This window comes from Saccopteryx bilineata, chromosome 2 (assembly GCF_036850765.1).
Source record: "Saccopteryx bilineata isolate mSacBil1 chromosome 2, mSacBil1_pri_phased_curated, whole genome shotgun sequence".
Lineage (NCBI taxonomy): Eukaryota > Metazoa > Chordata > Mammalia > Chiroptera > Emballonuridae > Saccopteryx > Saccopteryx bilineata.
The window spans coordinates 83,390,136-83,411,104 of NC_089491.1; the positions used below are offsets into that span (position 1 = coordinate 83,390,136).

The 20,969-nt window shown below is 40.1% G+C and overlaps 1 protein-coding gene across 2 annotated transcripts; it reads right to left on the reverse strand.

Moving 5' to 3' along the window:
- Nucleotides 1-347: 347 nt before the first annotated feature.
- Nucleotides 348-20,801, reverse strand: LOC136324452 (cyclin-dependent kinase inhibitor 2A-like). 2 transcript variants are annotated; one of them, XR_010729096.1, is made up of 3 exons: nt 20,453-20,801; nt 2,765-3,060; nt 348-485 (listed from the first exon to the last, which is right to left on the reverse strand). XR_010729096.1 is itself a non-coding variant. In XM_066257351.1 (3 exons), exons 1-2 carry the CDS (start codon nt 6,339-6,341, stop codon nt 2,788-2,790), a joined length of 399 nt encoding a protein of 132 aa, XP_066113448.1. In that variant the 3' UTR covers nt 348-485; nt 2,765-2,787. The 2 variants fall into 2 exon arrangements, 1 of the variants encoding a protein (XP_066113448.1); XM_066257351.1 differs by lacking the exon at nt 20,453-20,801 and adding an exon at nt 6,216-6,341.
- Nucleotides 20,802-20,969: the final 168 nt, after the last annotated feature.

Here is a 20,969-nt window from a genome sequence, read left to right on the forward strand (position 1 = left end):
CGCTTTCTCTAATCCGATGGAACTGCATTGAATTTCTCGTCATGTGTTTATGGTGCTAATTGTTGACCGAATAAATGCGCTAACGAAAGAGTGTGTGTGTGTGTGTGTGTGTGTTTTCCTTAATGGAGTCCTGGCTCTGACATTTGCTGGCAGTTTGACACAAGAAAGGCCACGCACTCCCTTTAAGGTCCGTTTTCTGAGTTCACAAAATGGCTGTAATAACAGCACCCAGTAGGTGCGAGGCTAGAAAGAGGAAGCACCTGCACCAATGCGCTCTGGGGGGGAGGGGTGCGCGCGCTCCGGAAACTCCAACCAATGAAAAGGCAGGGACAGTATTGTTTTTAACCTTTTATATCAACTTATAAATGTATACAGTTTTAAAAATCTACTTGCAAAGCAGGACAAAGTAGAAAAGATAAAAAAGAGCGGCAGGAAAAGCATTTTTGCAGAACGAAGAGCTCTTCAGATTCTTCAAGACAGATTATCTGCAGATGGCAAAAAGAAAGAACACATTAGAAACGAAGAAATCAAAGATGTGAGCCCCATTCCCCTCCCCCCCCCCCCCCCCCCCCCCGGTCCGGAACAGGTATTCGGACAATTATGGACAAGGATGGCTTCGCCTGCATGTACACTTCCTCTCAACAACTAAATCTCAGCACAGGGTCGGTCTGTCCATCGAGTCGGGCCCCGTCAGCAGCCTCCGCACGCCCGAACCTCCCTGATCGCGCGCACAGGCGTCCATTGCCCGCCGGCAGCTCTGGGCTCCTCGGCAGCTCCCGCGCTCGCTCCCCGAAGGCAAGGAGAGCCCAGGGGGCCTGCGCGGGTTGCGGGTTGAGAGAGGAAAACACCTACGTAACAGGTGCCGAGCGCTTGCCACACACACACAACGCCAGACAGGGACATAAAGACTTCGCCTCGCCCTTCTGGGCGTCCCCACCTGAAGCTGTTACCGACTCAGCGAACTCACTCCTCGGAGCACACCTGATTAGGCTAAGGCTGTACAGTCTGGGAACCTTTGGTTCCCTCCCATCCTGTTGTCTTCCTTCCCAGGTCCTCCTCCCAAACCTGCTTCCTAACGTTTCTAGAACAAGACCCACATTTTGATCAACCATCCTTTCTTTGACCTACAAGTATCTGGTCTCTGTCCTGTTCTCTTATCTCGTTGTGTACATGCTCCGCCGGCCTCTGGATCCTCTTGACAATCATTTCCACAGCAGGTTCTGCTTGAGAGTTTATCTGACTCCAGTGGCTATTTTCTCATCAGTCCGTTTCTCGGACCACTCTAAGAAAGGCTCCCCTCCTATTCACACTTCACTCTTATCCATCACATTGGTTTTACAAACTCACTCTCGTAAAATTCATTGTTATATTGTTTAAAGCCTATTTCCCAGAATGTAAGCTCTATTACGGCAAAACTCCTCTTGTTTCGTTCAATTTTGTGTCCTACCTACGGGCTGATCACATAGTAAGATCTCAGTTGAAAAGAGGGAGGGAGGAAAGGAGGAAAGAAGAAAGGGAGGGAGGGAGAGAGAGGGGAAGGGAGGGAGGGAGGTGGTAAGGAAGAAAGGAAAGGCATGCATGCTTGGTTTTCTTAGGTTTGATTATAAAGGGTTACTCAATTTTCATTTGCCTGGGGCCCAGTTCAATCAGATAATTCTCTTCTGCTGCTCCCAGTTCTTGCTCTTGTGATCGGCCCCTCCTTCTTCAACTGGAGGAGAGGAGGGCTCGCTAAAAGAAATCTTTGTCCCCCTCCAATCCGAGGCACTGCGCTCCTGCCATCTCCCCAGCAGATGGCCCACAGCGAGGCCCTCCACTCTGTCCCTGCTCCCCTAAGGCCCAGGACGCCTAATGCCCCCTGTTCTGAGCCTACAGTGTAGATTCCAGTATCTTCAAAGTCAATGTTACCTTAAATATTCGCGCTACCTTTGCATATTGTGCTTCATATATGTATTTTGATAAAAATAGTTCCCCTTTCAGAAAATAATTAAAGTTGGCACTTTGGGCAGGCAGGACTGGAGGTGAGGAAATGGGTCAAGGCTTTGTATTGGGGAAAGGATTTGTGGTGGTAGAATGAGAAGGGAAAAAACACATATCCATCTCCCTCTCGCATCGATCTCTCTCGCAGAAACGAAAAGCTTACAAGAAGGTAAAGCTTAAGAAAGGGACTTTTTCTCGCAGCGTGCAGCAAATCCAGGTGCGCAGTCGGTGAGAGGCAGAGAGGTCTTTATCTCAGATGCCCCCGGAGTCCCCTGGGGAGCTCTGGAAAACCCTACCGCTTAGAGCGGAGGGCAAATTTAGTAGAATTTTGCAAGGGAACCAGAATGACATATCTGTGCCACATGATGCCGTGTACAACTGGTTCTGAAAATTGCAAAGTTGGCCCAGGGACCTAGGTAACCTAATGGGGAAACTGAGGGCCACAGAACGGATGTGGCCACTAACTTCTAGCCTCAAGTCAATGCTCCAGGTCTAGGCCTTGAGCTGAGGGGAGGATGAGTGACGGGGATTGAGGAAGCAGGGGTTATAAGACAGAGTTTAACTTGCGGAAGTCTATCTGAGGCTATCTCCTATGCAGAACCCCGGCCAGGCAGCACAATATCGATATCGGATTACTGGGGTTGTTCCATCCGCTGGCAGTCTGAGAGATCAGAAAAGACTCAAGACTGCTTTCTCAGGCCAAGTTTCTCTTCTGAAAAAGGAGTGCGCTAGGCTAAGAAAGATCTCTCGATTCAAATTCTTAGATTGGCTACCTCACGTTCCGTACCTTGAAGCCTTTTAACAGCGCGTCTACCGCCTTCCGCGCCCCCCTGCGGCCGCACGCAGGTACTGGACGACGTGGCGGTGGCCCCGCTCCTCAGCCAGATCCACGGGCAGGCGGCCCCATGCATCGCGGACGTCCAGCCTCGCCCCGGCCCGGTGCAGCACCACCACCGTGTCCAGGAAGCCCTCCCGGGCTGCGTCGTGCACCGGCCGGGTGAGGGTGGTGGGGTCCGCGCAGTTGGGGTCCGCGCCGTGGAACAGCAGCAGCTCCGCCACTCGGGTTCTGCCCATCATCATGACCTGCCGGAGAGAGCAGAGTGGGGAGTGAGTAGGGCAAATGGTAGAGGCAGGATTAATTAACTCCAAGAAAGCATTGTGAGGCCGCTACCCCGTGCAGACATCCGTACAAGCCACGGATGTCTAGTCAGTTTTTACTTGCTTTCGGTGAACAACTCTCTTTAACAGTTCTACCCATTTCATTTTTCTGTACACATGGAATTCCCAATATATTCTCTAAGCTTTGCAGAATTTCAGTTACACATAGAACACTGCTGGAGGCACAGACAACAGCAAAAGAGTGAGGGACAAATTTGCCTAACCTCCTATGTCTTCCCCCTAATTTTGATAATAAAATAATGTAAGACCCAGAATTTTGTATGGTTCACTGCTGTATATCCAAGCCCTTGCTAAAAAGTGAAAAATTAAAAAAAAAAAAAGATGAAAAACAGAAAACAAACCTTAATTCTTGCAAAAATTGTAAGCTTTCCTTTGCTTCCCAGAATATTATATTTCAAAATCTTTCAGGATAAAAAGAGTTTGTCTAACCAGCCCTGAAATATTTTTCCTGTGGTAAGCTAAATAATGCCCTCCCCAGATGTCCACTTCCTAACTTTCAAAAGCTGGGAGTGTTTTACCTTACACGGCAAAGGAACTTTGCTGGCAAGATGAAGGATTTGGGGGGAGGTTAACCTGAATTGTCAGGGTGGGCTCACTGCCATCACGTTTTCCTTACCAAACAGTGACAGTTGAGAAAGGGTACATGACAATGAAAGCAGAGGTCAGAGAGAAGATTCAGGGGCCAACCCAGGAATGTTGATGGTCATTAGAAGTTGGAAAAGGCAAGAAAAATGATTCTCCCTTAGAACTTTCAAAGGAGCACAGCCCTGTAGATCCACTTTACACTTCAAACATCCAAAACTGTAATATAATACATTTTCTGGTTTAAGCCACTAAGCATGGTGATTTGTTACAGCAGATATAGAGAATAAAGATACTTCTACAATTTATACTCTGAGTGTTTATTAAACAGGAGATGCTGACCTCATTAGACCATCTTTGAAACAAAGCCATTAATTACACCAAGTGTCCATAAATCAGAGTAACTTTACAATTTGAGTGTTGCATGGTGGTGGCAGTGGTAGAAGATTCTATTTTTAGGGTAATCATTATTTGGCTATATTAGAAGTGACTGTATAAAAAGGAATTTTATTTTAGTTACATTCTGTATTAAACACAAATTAATTTGTTCAAACAAGGGAACCATAATAAGTTATACTATGGCTGTTGATTTTTGTTCTGGAGAAAGTGGAACTGATTTAATTTTCAAAAATACAGAGAGAAAATATAAGGGAACAAAATTATAGCTCCAAAAAAAGAAAGAAAAACCACTGCAGTGCAATAGAACAATGCACTCTTTTAAAATAAAAACTGGGGAAACTTTCACATTATTATTATATGTTTATCCAATGAAGTCCTTCATGATTTAACTGGTTTTAGATGTTTTTATTATTTTTTATTATCTTAGTATTAGAGGCTGAGCAGTGACAAATGCAAAGGAATCTATTAGGTCCTGGCCAGGCGCTAAAAAAAATAGCTGGTCTGCGAGCACGGCTCCAACTGGGCAGAGCATCAGCTCCATTACCGAGTGGATCCAGGTCCGGGCTCAGGCGGGAGTCTATCTCCCCTCCTCTCACTTGGAAAAAAAGGGAAAAAAATCTACTGAATCAATATTTGTAGGGTGCTTAAATCCATTTGAAAAGACATTAAATTTTTAAAATTTTTTTCTATCAGTTATTTCTATACTGAACACAAATTTGATTAGGGTTCTATACCAAAATCATGCGCTTTTTTTCCCTATGCTAACCTCCCTATTGAATAAATTATAAAATTATCCAACTTTCTTTTTTATTTTTGTATTTATATAAATAACATCTAACATATACCATATATCTAAAGCCAAACTCCCAGTTTCCAAGCTGCTGGTGATATTTTAGAGATATGAAATTATGAATTAGGCAAACATATCTTAATTTTTTTAAAGACAGAGCAAGGAGAGAGAGAATTTTTAAAGGGCTCAAATTTTCTCCACATTTCAAATCCCAGATAATCTCAAGTGTTAGGCACTTTTGTTTCCTTTTAATATCTGTATTTGAAAGTGTATAAAATTTATCGTATTAGCATGCTTTCAGGGAAGGAAGATTTACTGGTAAAGTTTGTGGAGTTCCCATTAGAACTACTTTCCTTTGTCTTGTTATGCTGGAGTTTTTATATGTACTTGTTATACATATATTTTATTTTTCAGAATCAGAAATCATTGCTGACACTGGGAACAAAACTAGGATGGTGATTGCCTGGAAGAATTTGTTTTTAGCCTGAGATTTAGAAAGTTACTAAATCCTGCTACTCCACTTCCCCCAACAACAACGACAGAACTGGAATGGGGAGAGGAGACGTGACATTTCTCAACGACAAGGAATTGAAACTTTACCTCAGGTACTTTCATCTATATAGCAAGTTAGCGATATTAACAATAATAGGAAAACCCGCTAAATGATAACTAAATTGACATTATTTCAGGTGAATTTACACTAATGTTCATATATGTCTCCATTTTTTATATTCTTACAAGCATATATTGTAAAATAAGCTTATACTTCCCTTACTTGGTTAAAAAAAGCACAGTTTTTATCCAGTTGCTTCTGAATAATTTTAATGGATATCTATTCCAACATAAATAGTAGTAGATTCCTAGTGAAACCCCCCCCCCATGGAGGAAAATGATAATCAGTTCCTTTCGAGGGCCTGTGAGTTCAGGAATAAGTGACCCCAGCACTTAGGTTTTACACCAAACGTTCGTAAATTTTGTATCTGATAAAGAATATAGCAAAAGAAAAAAGAATATGGCTTAGTCAATATTATTAACACAAATATGTTCTCCCTCCAGATCCTCACACCATTCTAGAGATCTGCACCTCTGTGCTTCCTCATTTCTCCCTCGGCTTCCTCGGCGCCCACGGTTCGGCCACGGGGAGTCTCGGACGCCAAGCTCCGTCGGAAAACTCCCGAGGATGTCACTGCCCTGCCAGTGGAAATGCTCCCTCGTTCCGACCCCCGTGCAGACCTAGTCCCCTAGAGCCGTTCCCAGCCCTCCTCCCGCGGCAGAGCTGCTCACACACCTGGATCGGGGTCCGACCCCAGCGGTTGGGAGCATTGGGCGACACCCCCGCCTGGAGCAGCGCCAGCACCTCGATCTCGGAGCCGCGGGCGGCGGCGGCAGCCAGTGCGTCCGCGGCCGTCTCCATGCTGTTCTGCAAGGCTGGCCCTGGCTCCCTTCTTCCCATCTCGCTTGGCGAAGGGCCAGCGCCCGCCTCGGCCTCTCGTGACCAGTCCGCCCCTCCTCTGTCCTCCTCCTGGCCTGCGGAAGCGGCCCCCGGCTCCTCCAGCCCAACCTTTCCTCTCCTGGGCAGCGCGAACTCGTGTTCTTGGAGAAGGTGTCGTTCACTCCGATTGATCGATTGATCGATCGATCGTGCTGCGAATGTGACCTCCCCTGAGGTAGCCCCCCGCGAGGCAGCTCTCCCGGGGCACTGGCCAGCTGGAATTGGTCCTTGTCGGAGCCGACCAGGCGGTAGAGGGACGGCGCCCTGGCCCACTGCCATCTGCCACACCCGGAATTCTCCAGCCCTACGCTCCAAGAAACAGATGCACACGCGGTTCTTAAAGCCAGGTTATCCTAGTCAGGCGAATTTTCTCCCGTTTCCTTCTGATACAACACCGCCGCTATTAGAATGCTCACAGCATTCCTAAATGCTAAGTTCGAAGCAGGGTGTTTGATGTCAATGGCAAAGTAGAAAGGTACTGAGACGTCTATAAATGCGTGTGTGTGTGTGTGTGTATGGGGGAGGGATGAGGAAATGTGAAGGGCCTGAGACTTTCTTCTCACCTCTACAACTTTTATTGTTTAAATTTTGTACAGTGTGCATTTATTAGCCATTCTAATTAAACATAATAAATGTATTAGACAAATAAGAGTTGCTTTTCTGAAAACCATCATTCATGACTATTTGACAAACAGTAACTATATATCAGGTACTTGAATTGAAGTTGTGGATATAAAAAAATGAATGGTCCTTTGTCAAGAAGGTGTATTGGTAACAACTATCAACGTATTTGCTTCTCTGGTGGATGAAGGTGTCCTTGAATTGGGATGAACTCTTGAGGGGGGAGCCTACATTAACAGTCTAGGAGAAGGAAACGCATTCTAATAACTAACACCTCAGAACTGTGTTACCAGAAAGAAGATGTATTTCAGGGTTTGGAGAGGATCCCACAATTAAGAAGAGTTCCTTAGAAAATAGCTTGTCAGAACCAGGTACGCACCCTGTAAAGGATTTTCTAGGTATAGCTGGGCTAAGCCTGAATAGATGGATTCTGGGATAGATACTGGGTATAGAAGATTATTTGAAGACTAAGGCAATGGAAGAAGAATTTCATGCCCCTCCCTTTTTAAAAAATTTATTTATTTATATTTTACAGAGACAGAGAGCGAGTCAGAGAGAGGGATAGACAAGGACAGAGAGAAACAGAGAGAGATGAGAAGCATCAATCATTAGTTTTTCATTGCGCATTGCAACACCTTAGTTGTTCATTGATTGCTTTCTCATATGTGCCTTCACCGCGGGCCTTCAGCAGACCGAGCAACCCCTTGCTGGAGCCAGCGACCTTGGGTCCAAGCTGGTGGGATTTTGCTCAAACCAGATGAGCCCGCGCTCAAGCTGGCGACCTCGGGGTCTCAAACCTGGGTCCTCTGCATCCCAGTCCGATGCTCCATCCACTGCGCCATGCCACCGCCTGGTCAGGCTCATGCCCCTTTTAATTAGAAAGAGTTTACCGTCACCTGGGTGGCTCAGTTGGTTAGAGCTTCCTCCTAAAGCGCAGAGGTTGCTATTGACGGTTTTGGTTCCATCCCGGGTCAGGGCACATACAGGAACAGATGTTTCTCTCCCCACCGCCCCACCCCTGAAATCAATAAAAATTTTAAAAAATTAAAAATTTAATAAGAATTAATAAAGTAAGAAAAAGAGGGTCCCAAGCCAAGCTCCACCACCTACATTACCACATTGAGCAAGATATATTTTACTCTGGCTTCAATATCTCATCTATAAAGTGGGCATAATAACAATTATGCCTCTATCTGACCAGGCGGTGGTGCAATGAATAGGGACGCGGAGGACCCAAGTTCAAAACCTCGAGGTTGCTGGCTTGAGCGCGGGCTCATCCGGACTGAGCACGGGTTCACCGGCTTGAGTTTGGGATCATAGATAGATATGACCCACGGTAAATGATTTGAGCCCAAAGGTAGCTGGCTTGAAGCCCAAGGTCGCTGGCTTGAGCTCTGCTGTAGCCCCCTGGTCAAGGCACGTATGAGAAAGCAATCAATGAACAACTAAGATGCTGCAATGAAGAATTGATGCTTCTCATCTCTCTCCCTTCCTGTCTGTCCTTATCTGTCCCTCTCTCTCTCTGTCAACAAAACAAAACTAAACAAAAACAACCCCCCCAAAAATAATTGTGCCTCAGCCCTGGCTGGTTGGCTCAGCGGTAGAGTGTTGGCCTGGCGTGCAGGGGTCCCGGGTTCGATTCCCGGCCAGGGCACTCAGAAGAAGTGCCCATCTGCTTCTCCACCCCTCCCCCTCTCCTTCCTCTCTGTCTCTCTCTTCCCCTCCCGCAGCCAAGGCTCCATTGGAGCAAAGAAGGCCTCTGCCCCAGGCGTTAGAGTGGCTCTGGTCGCGGCAGAGCGTCGCCCCCTGGTGGGCAGAGCGTCGCCCCCTGGTGGGCGTGCCGGGTGGATCCCGGTAGGGCGCATGCGGGAGTCTGTCTGACCGTCTCTCCCTGTTTCCAGCTTCAGAAAAATACATAAAAAGAAAAAATAATAATAATTGTGCCTCAAGAATTGCCAAGAAAAATACCCCTTGAAGTGCCCCTAGGTAAGACTTCTGAAGGCTCGGGGTCCAATTTGAATGGTTTTAATGGGGAAGAAAGACTTTCTTAGGGGAGAAATGGCAAAGAATGCCAGGTCTCTCTTTAATTACAGTATTTTCCACTCCAAGAAAGGGTAGCTTTCGCATGAAAGGCAGACCTTTGAGAAAATAGAACAGATCTTCACACAAACTAACAAGAAAAGGGAATTCATCCCTAGGATGAGATCTACGGAAAAGTCAAGGTGGAGGATGCCTCCTCCCTTTTACTCTTTTCTAATTAAATTCAATAAAGCCCAGTTATTGAGTGTCTGCTATGAAAGGCACTCTTTTAGGGACTCTCTAACATCTTAGTTCACTCAAAATTGTAAATTTCTCTCTTTGCTCAAACAGGACATTGGTAAGGAGCACAAAACCCCAAATGTCTTAACTTGTTATAAACTGAGTCATAATTATGTCACAATTTTTCAATCTTAGTTTCCAAAGTATTAATTGGGTATAGGCTCTTCAGTACTTATAATCTTTCCAAGATAAATTTGAGGATAACTTAGAAGTCTTTTCTAAATTATGTGCAAAATAAAAATAATTTTAAATCTATGTAAGGAGTTTACTATTAAAAGTATCTCAAAAGTGGATGCTATATAATGAGTTATCTGTGCAGCTCATGAAAACAGTCACTTCCTAACACAACTACTTTGTAACTGTCTGCTTTTGTATACTGAGTATTTTTTTAATGTGGTAAATTTCTTATATTTATTTATTTGGCTAGTTGAGAAAACTAACAGTTTAGCACAGTATGTGTGTGTTAATACATATATCTATATGTACCCATATCTATAGTATGTATTTATGTATATATAACTTGTTTACATGCACAGATATTAAGAATTAGCCTCATCTTGAGAAACAAAATAAATAATATGGCATATTATTACAGGAGAGACAGACAGAAACAGAGACGATAGAAAATTTATTCTAAGTTTCCAAGATAATCATAATGGCTGCCATTTACTGAAACCCAACTTTGTGAGAAGTATTAAGCAGTTTTATAAATATCATTTCTAATCCCACCCCTGGCCTGTGGGATAGAGAGTATTAGCCTTCCTTCATAAATTAGAGAAAAGAAGCCTAGAGATTTAAGTAACAATGCACAGGAGGTGGAATTTAAACTGAAGGTTCTCGGCTCAGAGAGGTCCACCTTCTTTTCACTGTTTCCCTGCGGATTGATTTGTACACTACATAATGGCAATTTAGCAATCCTTCAATTTTTTTTTTTTTGAAAATTGTGCCTTCGAACAGGTTGCAAATCCCAGACCAAGTAGACAAGATCTTCACTTTTGGAAATGTGATAGAAACTTGGATCTTGAAGTCCTCTCAAAGTCACTTAACCCAGTCCTATAATTTTAAAGTGATTTTTTCCTGATTATATAAAATAGTTCACATATATAAAAATAATTAAGAAATTAGTTGCATAGGAAAATTAAAAAATACACTATAGAAAAGCACTGTTATCATTTTGAAATACTTCCAGTTTTTTTTCCTTGGTCAGTTTTTTTAATATAATACAACTCTCAAGGAGCTTTTTCTATCATTTATCATTAGAACATTTCCCTAACTTCCCAAAAATTATTTCATAAATACTACTTTAACAGCTACAACACATTCCACTGGGGGGTGAGGGAGTTATAATTTAGTTAACAATGTCCCTGTTGTCAGGTATTTAAGGTGTTTCTAATTGCTACAATAAATAGTATTGCAGTTTTCCAAAGAGTATAAGGCTCTTGACACATATTGCAAAATTTGTTTTCAAAAAGCTACCCCCTTGATTTATAGATAAAGTGGAGAAGTGGTACATTGCCATCATTGCAAAATAAATAAATATTTGCTGCAGATCTTGAACTCAGTTCTCTCTCCATATTTTTTTCTATGGTCATAGATGTTTACTCTGGCTTGAAGAGATGTGATTGGTGAGAACATCAACCATATCCTTAATACTAATTTTGGAGGAGACACATGCAGCATGGGCAATGGAACAATCCCATTCTTTTTTTTTTTTTTTTTCATTTTAGAGAGGAGAGGGAGAGACAGAGAAAGAGAGAGAGAGGACAGAGAGAGAGAGAAGGGGGGGAGGAGCTGGAAGCATCAATATGTGCCTTGACCAGGCAAGCCCATATGTGCCTTGACCAGGCAAGCCCAGGGTTTCGAACCGGCGACCTCAGCATTTCCAGGTCAACGCTTTATCCACTGCGCCACCACAGGTCAGGCCCCATTCTTTATACTTATATAAACCTGATCCCTTATTTACCAGCTTTGCAGGCTTAAATAAATTATGAAAACTTTCTGAGCCTCCATTTTCTTACTTCTCAAAATGGGGAAAGTACAACTTACCTCATTAGGGTTATTATAAAGAATAGAGAATGTCAGATACAGTCATCCTTCACCATATCATGGTTCACTTTTTGTGGCCTCACTGTATCTCGGATTTTTAAATTGTGTATATCTAATTTTGTATCGCAGATTTTTGCTATATCGTGGGATTTTGTGGTATATAGGTATTTTTATATATTTATTATTTTAATTATTTTTGCAGTAAAATAAGCATTTTCTAGCCTAAAAATATAAAAATATTAATTAAAACATTAAAATAATGTTAAATCAAAATAAAATATAAGGTCGCTATCTCATGGATTTTCGCCTATTGTGTGTGGGGGAGTCTGGAACCTCATGGATAGATGAGGGACCAGTGTATGTAAAAATATATAGGCATGTAGGCACAGAGGCGGCTCTCAATAAATAGAATTTTCTTTTGGAGAATAGATAGGACATTTTCTATGATGTTATTCATTTAGGCCATCAAAGTGTTTGTTTTTGTTGTTGTTGCTGTTCATTACTGTACATTCTGGCAGGTATTTGTGGCTTGAACAAGCAAACGCCCTTCCAAAAGATGTAATTAATTCTGTCTCCTCTGAATTCTAAGCTCCTGAAAACAGAGCTTCTTTGTAATCAAGTTGGCTGTTATAATGAAAGAACTTCCATGAAACTTTCATTAAATCATGGGAAGTGACAATGGAGTGTGTCACTGCTCAATGATTCCTCTGCATTTACTGCCACCCACCAATTCTTAGTGTGCAGTTCAAGTAGGAGGTACAGTGGGGGAAACTATAGGCAAATTGAGAAATAATAAAGTTCTCTTCCTTTAAACCGCTATTCCCATCCTCCTCTTTTTCCTCCTTTATGGGACAGATTTGATCCTTTCAAACACATGTTGCCCTCTTAATTGGGAATATGAACACATATACTATTCCATTTTGCTCATGCTGCTGACACATGAGTGTGCTATTAGAATGCAAAGATAATGTTGAAACAAACAACATTGTATTCAGTTTCACTATTGGGAGTGGGAGTTCAGGGTTCCTGGCTGATTGGGTTTAACAATAATTTAAGGCACTCTTAATTTGAGAGGAATCTACAGTGAAGCTTTGCTTTTCAAAAAAGACCTTGTCACCTGTCTCCTCACACCAAAGTATCCTTTAAAAGTAGTCTGCCTTATTGGGGCTCTATAGATTCTTCCTCCCTTCATTTCTCCCTCCTTCCTTCCCTCCCTTTATCTCTCTGGCTTCCTTCCTCCTCCTCCTCCTCTCTCTCTCTCTTTCTTTTTCTTTCTTCTCTCTCCCTTCCTTCCTTCTTCCCTCCCTCCTTCCCTCCCTTCCATTTTCTTTTTGCCTTTCCTGGACTTCTAAGAGTTCTAAAGCCCAACTCTCCTCTGATGCTGTAAAAGATCATAAATATTTTTTGTGTGCATGTTAGAACACTCTTGCTCAAGTAAAATTCTTCACTTAATATATAATTAAACACCTCTGGAAAAAAATAACTTCTTGATGATAATATATATACACACACATGTTATATTGCTATATATATATGCTTTATGTATATTAATCTGAACGAATAAAAAATGTTTCCTATTTATGTTTTAGCACCTTTCAATTATAGATTTAACATTTCCAGTCATGGTTTCCTTTCAGTCTCTGGGTTGAGTGTATAGTTTTGTATTTTTCTTTCTTACAGTTAAAATAACTTCCAGACTTTTTTGTTTAAAGGTAATAATAACAGAAAACACTTTATATTTACTCTATGTCGATTTTATATTCCTAAGTAAATTTTGCCTTAAGGAAACATTTAATATTTCATATATTTTGTCTCTTTGGTGTTCTACTAAATGTAAATACTAATAGCTAAAGGTCACTTTTTAAGGCAGACATTTTGAAGGTTTTGAGAATGACTTTAATGTTTCTTCCTCTTTTTCCTTCAACTCCTCACTTTTTATACTAAAGAATTTTTAGAAAATTGTGCACTAAAACTATTAATTCAGATAGACTGCAGCAATCATTATAAAGGAATTAAAAGTCTATTAGCTCAGTACTCCCTTCAGAAATTATTAGTCTGGGTTATTAATTTTTTTTATAAATTCAAGGCAGGTTAATAACCATTTTCCAATTTCTAAAACTAATTTGACTTCTTATTTTATAAAAGACAGGTTCATGAATATTGCTTAATATCTACTTTATGAATACTAGAAAAATTTAGAGTCACACTGTAAAGGCCATCCTACATGGCTTCTATATATGAATACTAGAAAAATTTAGAGTCACACTGTAAAGGCCATCCTACATGGCTTCTATATATGTGTGGGTAAAATAGTAAGCAAATTTACACTAATTTTACTTGACATCTTAGAATGTACGGGGGATTGAGTAAATATATTTTTATTATGATATATGTATTCTTTAAAATAAAACTCAGGTATTTCTAGCTACTCTGAATAATTCTACTTAAATAGGCATTTACTGTAAAAGTAAGCTAATTTTTTTAAAGGCATCATTATTCAGGCACTTTAACAATAACTGACGAACGCATGCCAACTGAACAATTACAATGTATCTTTACATATACTCTTTGACCTAGTTCTTATTAGATGAATAATATACAGTACCATCTCAGGTGTACAGATGAGAAAATAAAACTACTGAGAGTTTTAAGTACTTAGTCCTAATACCAGAGCTAGTAAGTAAATGGACTCTAATCATAGGTCATATATTCTAAGAAAGTAACCATTCTACTTCACTCTTTAAATGATTCCTGTCTTAGTACATAGGTTTGCCATTGATTTCTTTTAAGTCAAAGTGGAAGTATTTTATATTTAACTTACAAGGGAGAATAATTAAATTTCTGAAAGAGCTTTATCCACTTGTTTTATTATGAGATTCAGTGGCTTTTAGAGTCCATAAGGCCTTCAGTTATTTTTTATCATATTGCCTTATTTTTCCAGAACCTTTTCATTCACTCAATCAATATATGTTTACTGGAGCATATGTGGTTAATGCTGAGAAAAACAGAAATCCAAGGGAGGTAAGCAACCTGCAAAACAACAGTTAAGTAGAAGAGATGTAGTCACTGTAGAGGCAGTTATAAAATAACAAGTGAGGGCACTTGGGGTAAGATGTACAATGACTTATAACATACTTTACAGTAAGTTATCTGAGCCTCGGTTACCAGTCTATGATAGGACAAATAAAATCCCTAAAACGTAATGATAATGTGACAATTAAATGAGATAATGTAAGTTGATGTGCTCCATTACTGTTAAGCTCCTTATAATTAATAATTTTGAAGAAAAAAGGAAGCAAACTTGGTCAAAAGTTTTTGAAAGTATCTATAAGCTTTTTAAAAGAAACATATTACATAAAATATATTAAATTTCAACTGTTCAGCATGTAAATTGAATGGAGTAAAATTCAAAGTGTTCCACCTTGTATAGACAGTTCAAGTTAAAAATATACTACTTATTCTACAGGGTGGGAAAGATTTGCAATTGGGGGAGTCATTGTTCATTGGATAGTTACTGTTTCTTTAAATTGGGTGAAAGAATTGTACAGTTGCTGAGTCAGACAATCTGGCCGCCTGAACCAAGCAGAGCAAGAAAATGGTGGTATTCAAAAAAAGAAAGTAAAAACATAAGCTTTTAACCCTAGTACATCAGCAAAGTAACTGATGTAACATTAAACAAATTGTATTTAAAAGCAGAAAAAATATTATAATTTGGAAGCCATAGTATTTTAGTTTTCCGGCTCTTGCAAATTATATTCTTAGCTTACATTATTCATACATATTTTTCCTCTCATCAATGTGTTTTTACAAAGACACCAAGACCCATCATTTTGTCCATAAGTCCTTTAGTCTGTAATGGCTATATTTTACTTGGTCTTAAATATAACTGAAACCTGTAAAACACTTGTATGTTTTGTTTTTCCTCATTTATATAATTTCAGGTTGTCACATTAACTAGCATGTTTTCTGGTTTGGATAATAAAATGAAATAAAAGAAACTACTGTTAATTTATCTGTCTATCTATCTATCTACATTCATTTTATGTAAACAGAGGTAAATGTATATAGTGTTTTAAAAAGCTTCAACATCATGACTGTCTTATGTGGAAATTCTCTGTCTGATGGCACAAGCTTTATATTCAAGTACATCTTGTTACATCTTCTCCCCCATAAAGGTTCTGTTTGCAAAAATCTGTGGCCTTCCACTCCAGGTGGCAACTGGAGTGTTGAAAGGCCTCATATGTATATATTATTTTCTCTGTCTTGGTTGCAAGATGGTATGGAGAATAGCCCTGTAGTATTAAAAAGAGATAATCTTCCAATTCAGATGAAGGATCACATTGTAATAAAGGTTCTTCTTTATTTTGTAAAATAGCTCTTCCTGATGACTCAGACTAAGTGTCTTTCCTGGAATCTAAAGCGTAATTGACTGATTCTAAAATTTTAAATCTTACTTAAAAGCCAGATCTTAAATTAAAAAAAAAAAAAAGCAAAAATAAGGTGAAAAATACCCTGGTCATATTTGTCAACGGTGTCCCAATGAGCCGTCTGTAACAGAATCTCCTTTAGTGCCTATTTAAAATGCTGATTGTTGGGACCCACAGAGAGTTTCTAGGAGTGAACTCTCAAAATATGTATTTTAAACATCAGTCCTAGTAATGCTACTAATAATCTTTGCCTACTCCTTTGATGACTTCTCATTTTTCATGTGTAAATTAAGAAAATAAAATCATATTTATTTGCACCACTCTACACAATTTTATTAGTTTCAGTTTGTTTAAGAGGTTACATATCTTTGCTCATAATAAATTTTGAACTTTTACAAAAATGTTTCTTTTTGGAAATAAACCAAATTTTAATTTTTATAATCTTTGGCAGAATTCCAAGGGATTTTTACTTTGCTATATGTGTTAATACTTTTCAAATCCGATTACAATAAGCACACAACAAACTAAAATAAACAAGCAAACAAAAACATCCCTCTTTATTCAAAGCTCAACTCAACTGCTACATCTTCTGACCAGACTCCGATGCCTTACTATCCTGAAGACTTCCTATAAAACCTTTCTTTAAAAACAAAACCCCTACTGGCTTTGCAACCATTTAAATAAATTCTAAGATTATTTTTTAAGAGGTAAAGGGGAAAACTGAGAGCTAGTTGAAGAAGAATTAAAATGTCATTTGTGATAAAATTTTCATATTTTTATGAACAAAGCCATTATGCTATTTCTAATATAAAAAAATAAAAATAAACTTATTCTTTTTAAAAGGATCTCTGAGTCACTGGAATTTAAAATTTTATGGCTAATGGTTTTAATATTTTTTCTTTTATTACTTCTTTCTGATTATGTAGTTCGGCCCAACTGCAATAATTATTCCAGGGCTCGTGAACTAATAATTGTACCTATAAACAAAGATTTTCTTCAATATTCTTATCTCCAAAGTACAAATGCTATTTACACTTAATAAATTCAGCAGTTTTCAATACACATGGGATTGCTGAATACACACCAAAATATCATGAATTAGGATATGGAGAATCTGTGGAGGTATGCAATTGATAGGCATTTTCTAAAATGGAGCAGAGCCTTTAAAAGGACCTTCCTTTCCCTACTAAACGAAGTCTTTACTCGCAAGGTTTTCTTCATTTGCAGGCTTATTGTCAAAGAAGTTGATTTTGTTATAAGATTTACAGATTATTTCTTCATTTTAATAAATGACTTAATTTAAATGATTCAACTGAGGGGAGAAGTTTTCAAACATGAGGAAAATTGTAGTATAAGAAGAAAACAGTTGAGAGACATCACTGGAAAAATACTATGGGCAATTCTCCATACAATCTTGCAACCCAAAGAGAGAAACAAACGATGTGTGAGTTTACAACATTCTAGTTACCACCTGGAGTAGAACGGCACAACTGCACTTTCCCTCGCTGTTTCTCAGAAAGACCCGAACCCCCTCCTACTCCTCCCCTCCAGGAAAAGGAAAGTCTTGGCCAGTTTCAGGCTGGGGGAGTGACCTAGAGATGTCTCCTGTTGAGCCTTCCACTTTAGAATCCACAAGGCCCACTCAGACTCTGCCAGCCCCCGTGCCCTTCTCCACCCAGTGAAGCCTCTAGTCCTGCTCCACATATAATCCCTAGTCTACAGTTATTGTTATTCTGATTAGTTTTTACCCATGAAAATAGCAGGGGTGAGGGGCAGGCCCAGGGGAGGCTAAAAGCAGAAGGGATGCATTTGTGGAATGGGGTGACAAGTGGGTCAGCATCTAAACTCTTGCTGGAGGTCCCTAACCCAGCTGCCAATTAAATCTTTGAATACGTATCATCTCTAGGAACTGGGTTCAGGAAGAAAACCGAAGCTGGGAGGTTGGGGAGGGAGGTCCGTAGATCAGCTAGAGTCTCAACTCCTACTGTGTGTTCTCTCTGGGGTCCTGGGAACACACATTTGGATTTTAGCCCAATTCCACAAGGTGGGAGCCCCAGCCTAAAGTCGTTGGAAGAGGCACGTAATGATACCAAAGGCCTAACCCCCCAGGCATCTTAGAAATAGGTATAGCTAAGCATTTATCCTATAGTTACCACAGTTATTTAAAAATGAACTTACATTGTGAATACGCACAGCCAGCATTAGAGTGAGACTAAGTCATATTGTTGTGTTTCTCTCAAAAAAAGGACTAAAGTTTCTGAAAGAGCAAAATTACTGGGCCAGATATTCAGCCCTCTGTTAAGAAAGTGTTTTTGAGATGATGGGGATCAATTTACTAACTGGAGTTATTCACATGTTGGGAAAATGGTTTAGCTTAACTCTACCTTGACACTTAGAAGTGATGAGCTAAATATGTAATTAGTAGACCTGTAAAATATTCTGGATATAGACAGCAATAGGTTACATCATTGTTACCTTAGAAGAAAATGGAATTTTTAAAATTCAAGCGTCTTCAATGAAGTAAATGAATGTTAAGTCTTGATTTTTGAAAGGGTATTGTTTACCTAGAATATACAGGCTGGGGATCACACTACACACAGGAAATAATGGTTTATGCTAACTATACAGTGCTGACCTTGAGAAAACACTAAAAACCCTAAGAGCCTCCAAATAGTAGTCAATAAATAAATATTTAATTTTATAAAATTACCCCTATTTTATAAACACACCAAGGTAGAAGAAATCAATCAATGTAATTAATTAGGTATATGTGATAGAAATTAGTAATGTGGAATTTTATTCTATACTTTTTTCAATCATATAAAATAGTCATAGAGAACATATTCACAGAAACTAAAAATACGTTAAAATAATAAAAGTTTAAATATTTGCATTTATATCAAATAATTTATACAAGGTTTTTTTTAGCACTGTGATTCTCAAAGATTGCATAAATCCCAACACAATTACCCAACATAATTAATATATAAGTACTTATCATATATAATACTTCCAGATGTTTATGTTATGAATTTGGAGAACAGCATGTATTTTTAAGATGTCCTATTTTATCAAAGCCATGTGTTCTGTCTTCAGATAACTGCTGAAAATTGGGGTTTTATATAGTCAATGCATTTAAAAATGACTTTATCATTCCTGAAAATTGATTTATATCTAAATAAAAAGAAATGGCTTCTTTCAATGAACTTATTTTCATATCTTTAACATTTTACACAATAAATATACTATAAAACATTTTCTATAACTTAAAGTAATCACAATATTATATTTGAAAACACATAATTATAGTATTTATATACATTAAAATGTTCTACTTTGTTACAAAAACAATTTAAATAAAATAGCTTTATATCAAGTAACACAAACAACTATGATACTCGAAAACCTATAATGGCTAAATGTTTTTTGCTACGAATAAAGAAAGCACCATTAAAAAAAACCCCAACAGGATCACTTTATGAAATTCTTTATAAGTTCCTGCTACTGATTCTTTGAGAACTGAACTTTCACATTAATATGAAAAATAAAATTTGATTTACCTTGTAAATTGTTTGTAGGCTTTTGCAATAGAAATCGAGGTAACTAATTAAACACTAATAGAGTAAACACTAATAGTTTTAAGTTTTATATTTACAAATAAAAAAGTCTATTAACGTTACAATAAAAATAATTACACCTCTGCTGGCCTTTGTATTTTCAAAACATATATCCTAGAGGAAATGATGCAACAAAGATGGTCACAAAAATGAAACCTCCTTAAATTGTTTTTAGATTCATTATCCAAGTTCTAATAGAATTCTGCATATTGTAACTACATATCTCTAATATATATTTTTTCCCATTATTCTGGCTATAGGAAATTCACCGACTGTATCAAGATTTAGTTGATGTAAAGACAAAACTACCTAGGAGTCTGTTTTTCAAGAAGTAGGCCTCATTTTTTTTTTAAGTGTTAATTGTGGCCTGAGATGATTAAAATACAATTGGTTGCGATCCTTTGCACTCACCACTATCTTTTGCTAAACACGCAGCCATTGTCCTGAAAAATGTGAATATGTCCCGCCAAATAAACCCGCCACTCATCACGAAACCCCATCTTTGATTGCAAAATCTCTACTTACTAGTTACCGATCTTTCCAACAATGTTACTATTTTGGCAAGTCAGAGCACCTGCGATTACTGGAATGGAAGGTTGACCCAGCAAGAAGGCTGGGGAGAACAAAGGGGGCCTCCTTCAGAAAACCGAGACCGTTAGTAATACTTTCCCCCAGGACGAAATAAAGTGCTCTAGTGTATTTCACAGTATGGTGTGCGTGTGTTTACTGACTATCCCACCCAGGAAATTCAGGAGTACTTCTGAGATAGGTTTAGAATCTCCCGGTTCTTCCCCGAGTTCCAGGGGATTAAGGAGGTGTGTGAACGGGCTCCTGCCGTCTCAAAATATTGCGAGAACCTCACCTCTAAGTAAATGCAATTAGTGTGGAGAGAGACTGAAAAGAGCCTCCACCCCCTGGAAGATGATTTATCTGTGTATTAAATCACTCCAAATGAAACCGTCTAAAGGCCGATTGCGCCGGGACTCCTCGGGGCCTCTCCTACCTGGTCTTCCAGGATGCGGCTGCCGCGCTCTGCGCTGGTTCCTCAGCAGCGTCAGCACGAGGGCCGCAGCGGCCCGCAGCCCCGGCGGTGCCTGCTCGCCGGCGACTCGCGGGATTTGCACCACGAAAGCCCTGACTCGAGGCGGACCGCACGCGCGCCGAACCCGCACCGTGACCAAATAGGTATGCACCATTTTCTCGTCGCCGCCAAGCTGCGCGGGCGCTGCGCCGCCTTTCAGCATCAGAGGTAAGCAGTGCCTCGCCCGCCCCCCGATCGCAAACTGAGACCCACGCGCCGCTGCGGAGCCCAGGCGCGCACCCGCATTCCCGGCGCGCGGCCGCTCAGCCAGACCGCGCCCCCCACCCCATCCCCGGACCGCTCAGCGCCCAGCGCGCGCAGAAAAGGCGGGCCGAGCGCGGTGCGCGCGCCCGCGACGGAGCCCTGGGTCTCTCTCCCTGCCCCCATCTCCTCTTTCCCGCCTACCGCGCTCCCCCCAACCCCCAGACAGACTCGCTCC

What these genes read in the sequence shown, in the direction of transcription:
- LOC136324452 (XM_066257351.1), bottom strand. Translation starts at nt 6,341, where the DNA reads ATGGAGACGGCCGCGGACGCACTGGCTGCCGCCGCCGCCCGCGGCTCC. An exon ending in GGGGTCGGACCCCGATCCAG is followed by an intron (nt 3,061 to 6,215) that starts GTGTGTGAGCAG and finishes TCTCTCCGGCAG; the next exon opens with GTCATGATGATGGGCAGAAC.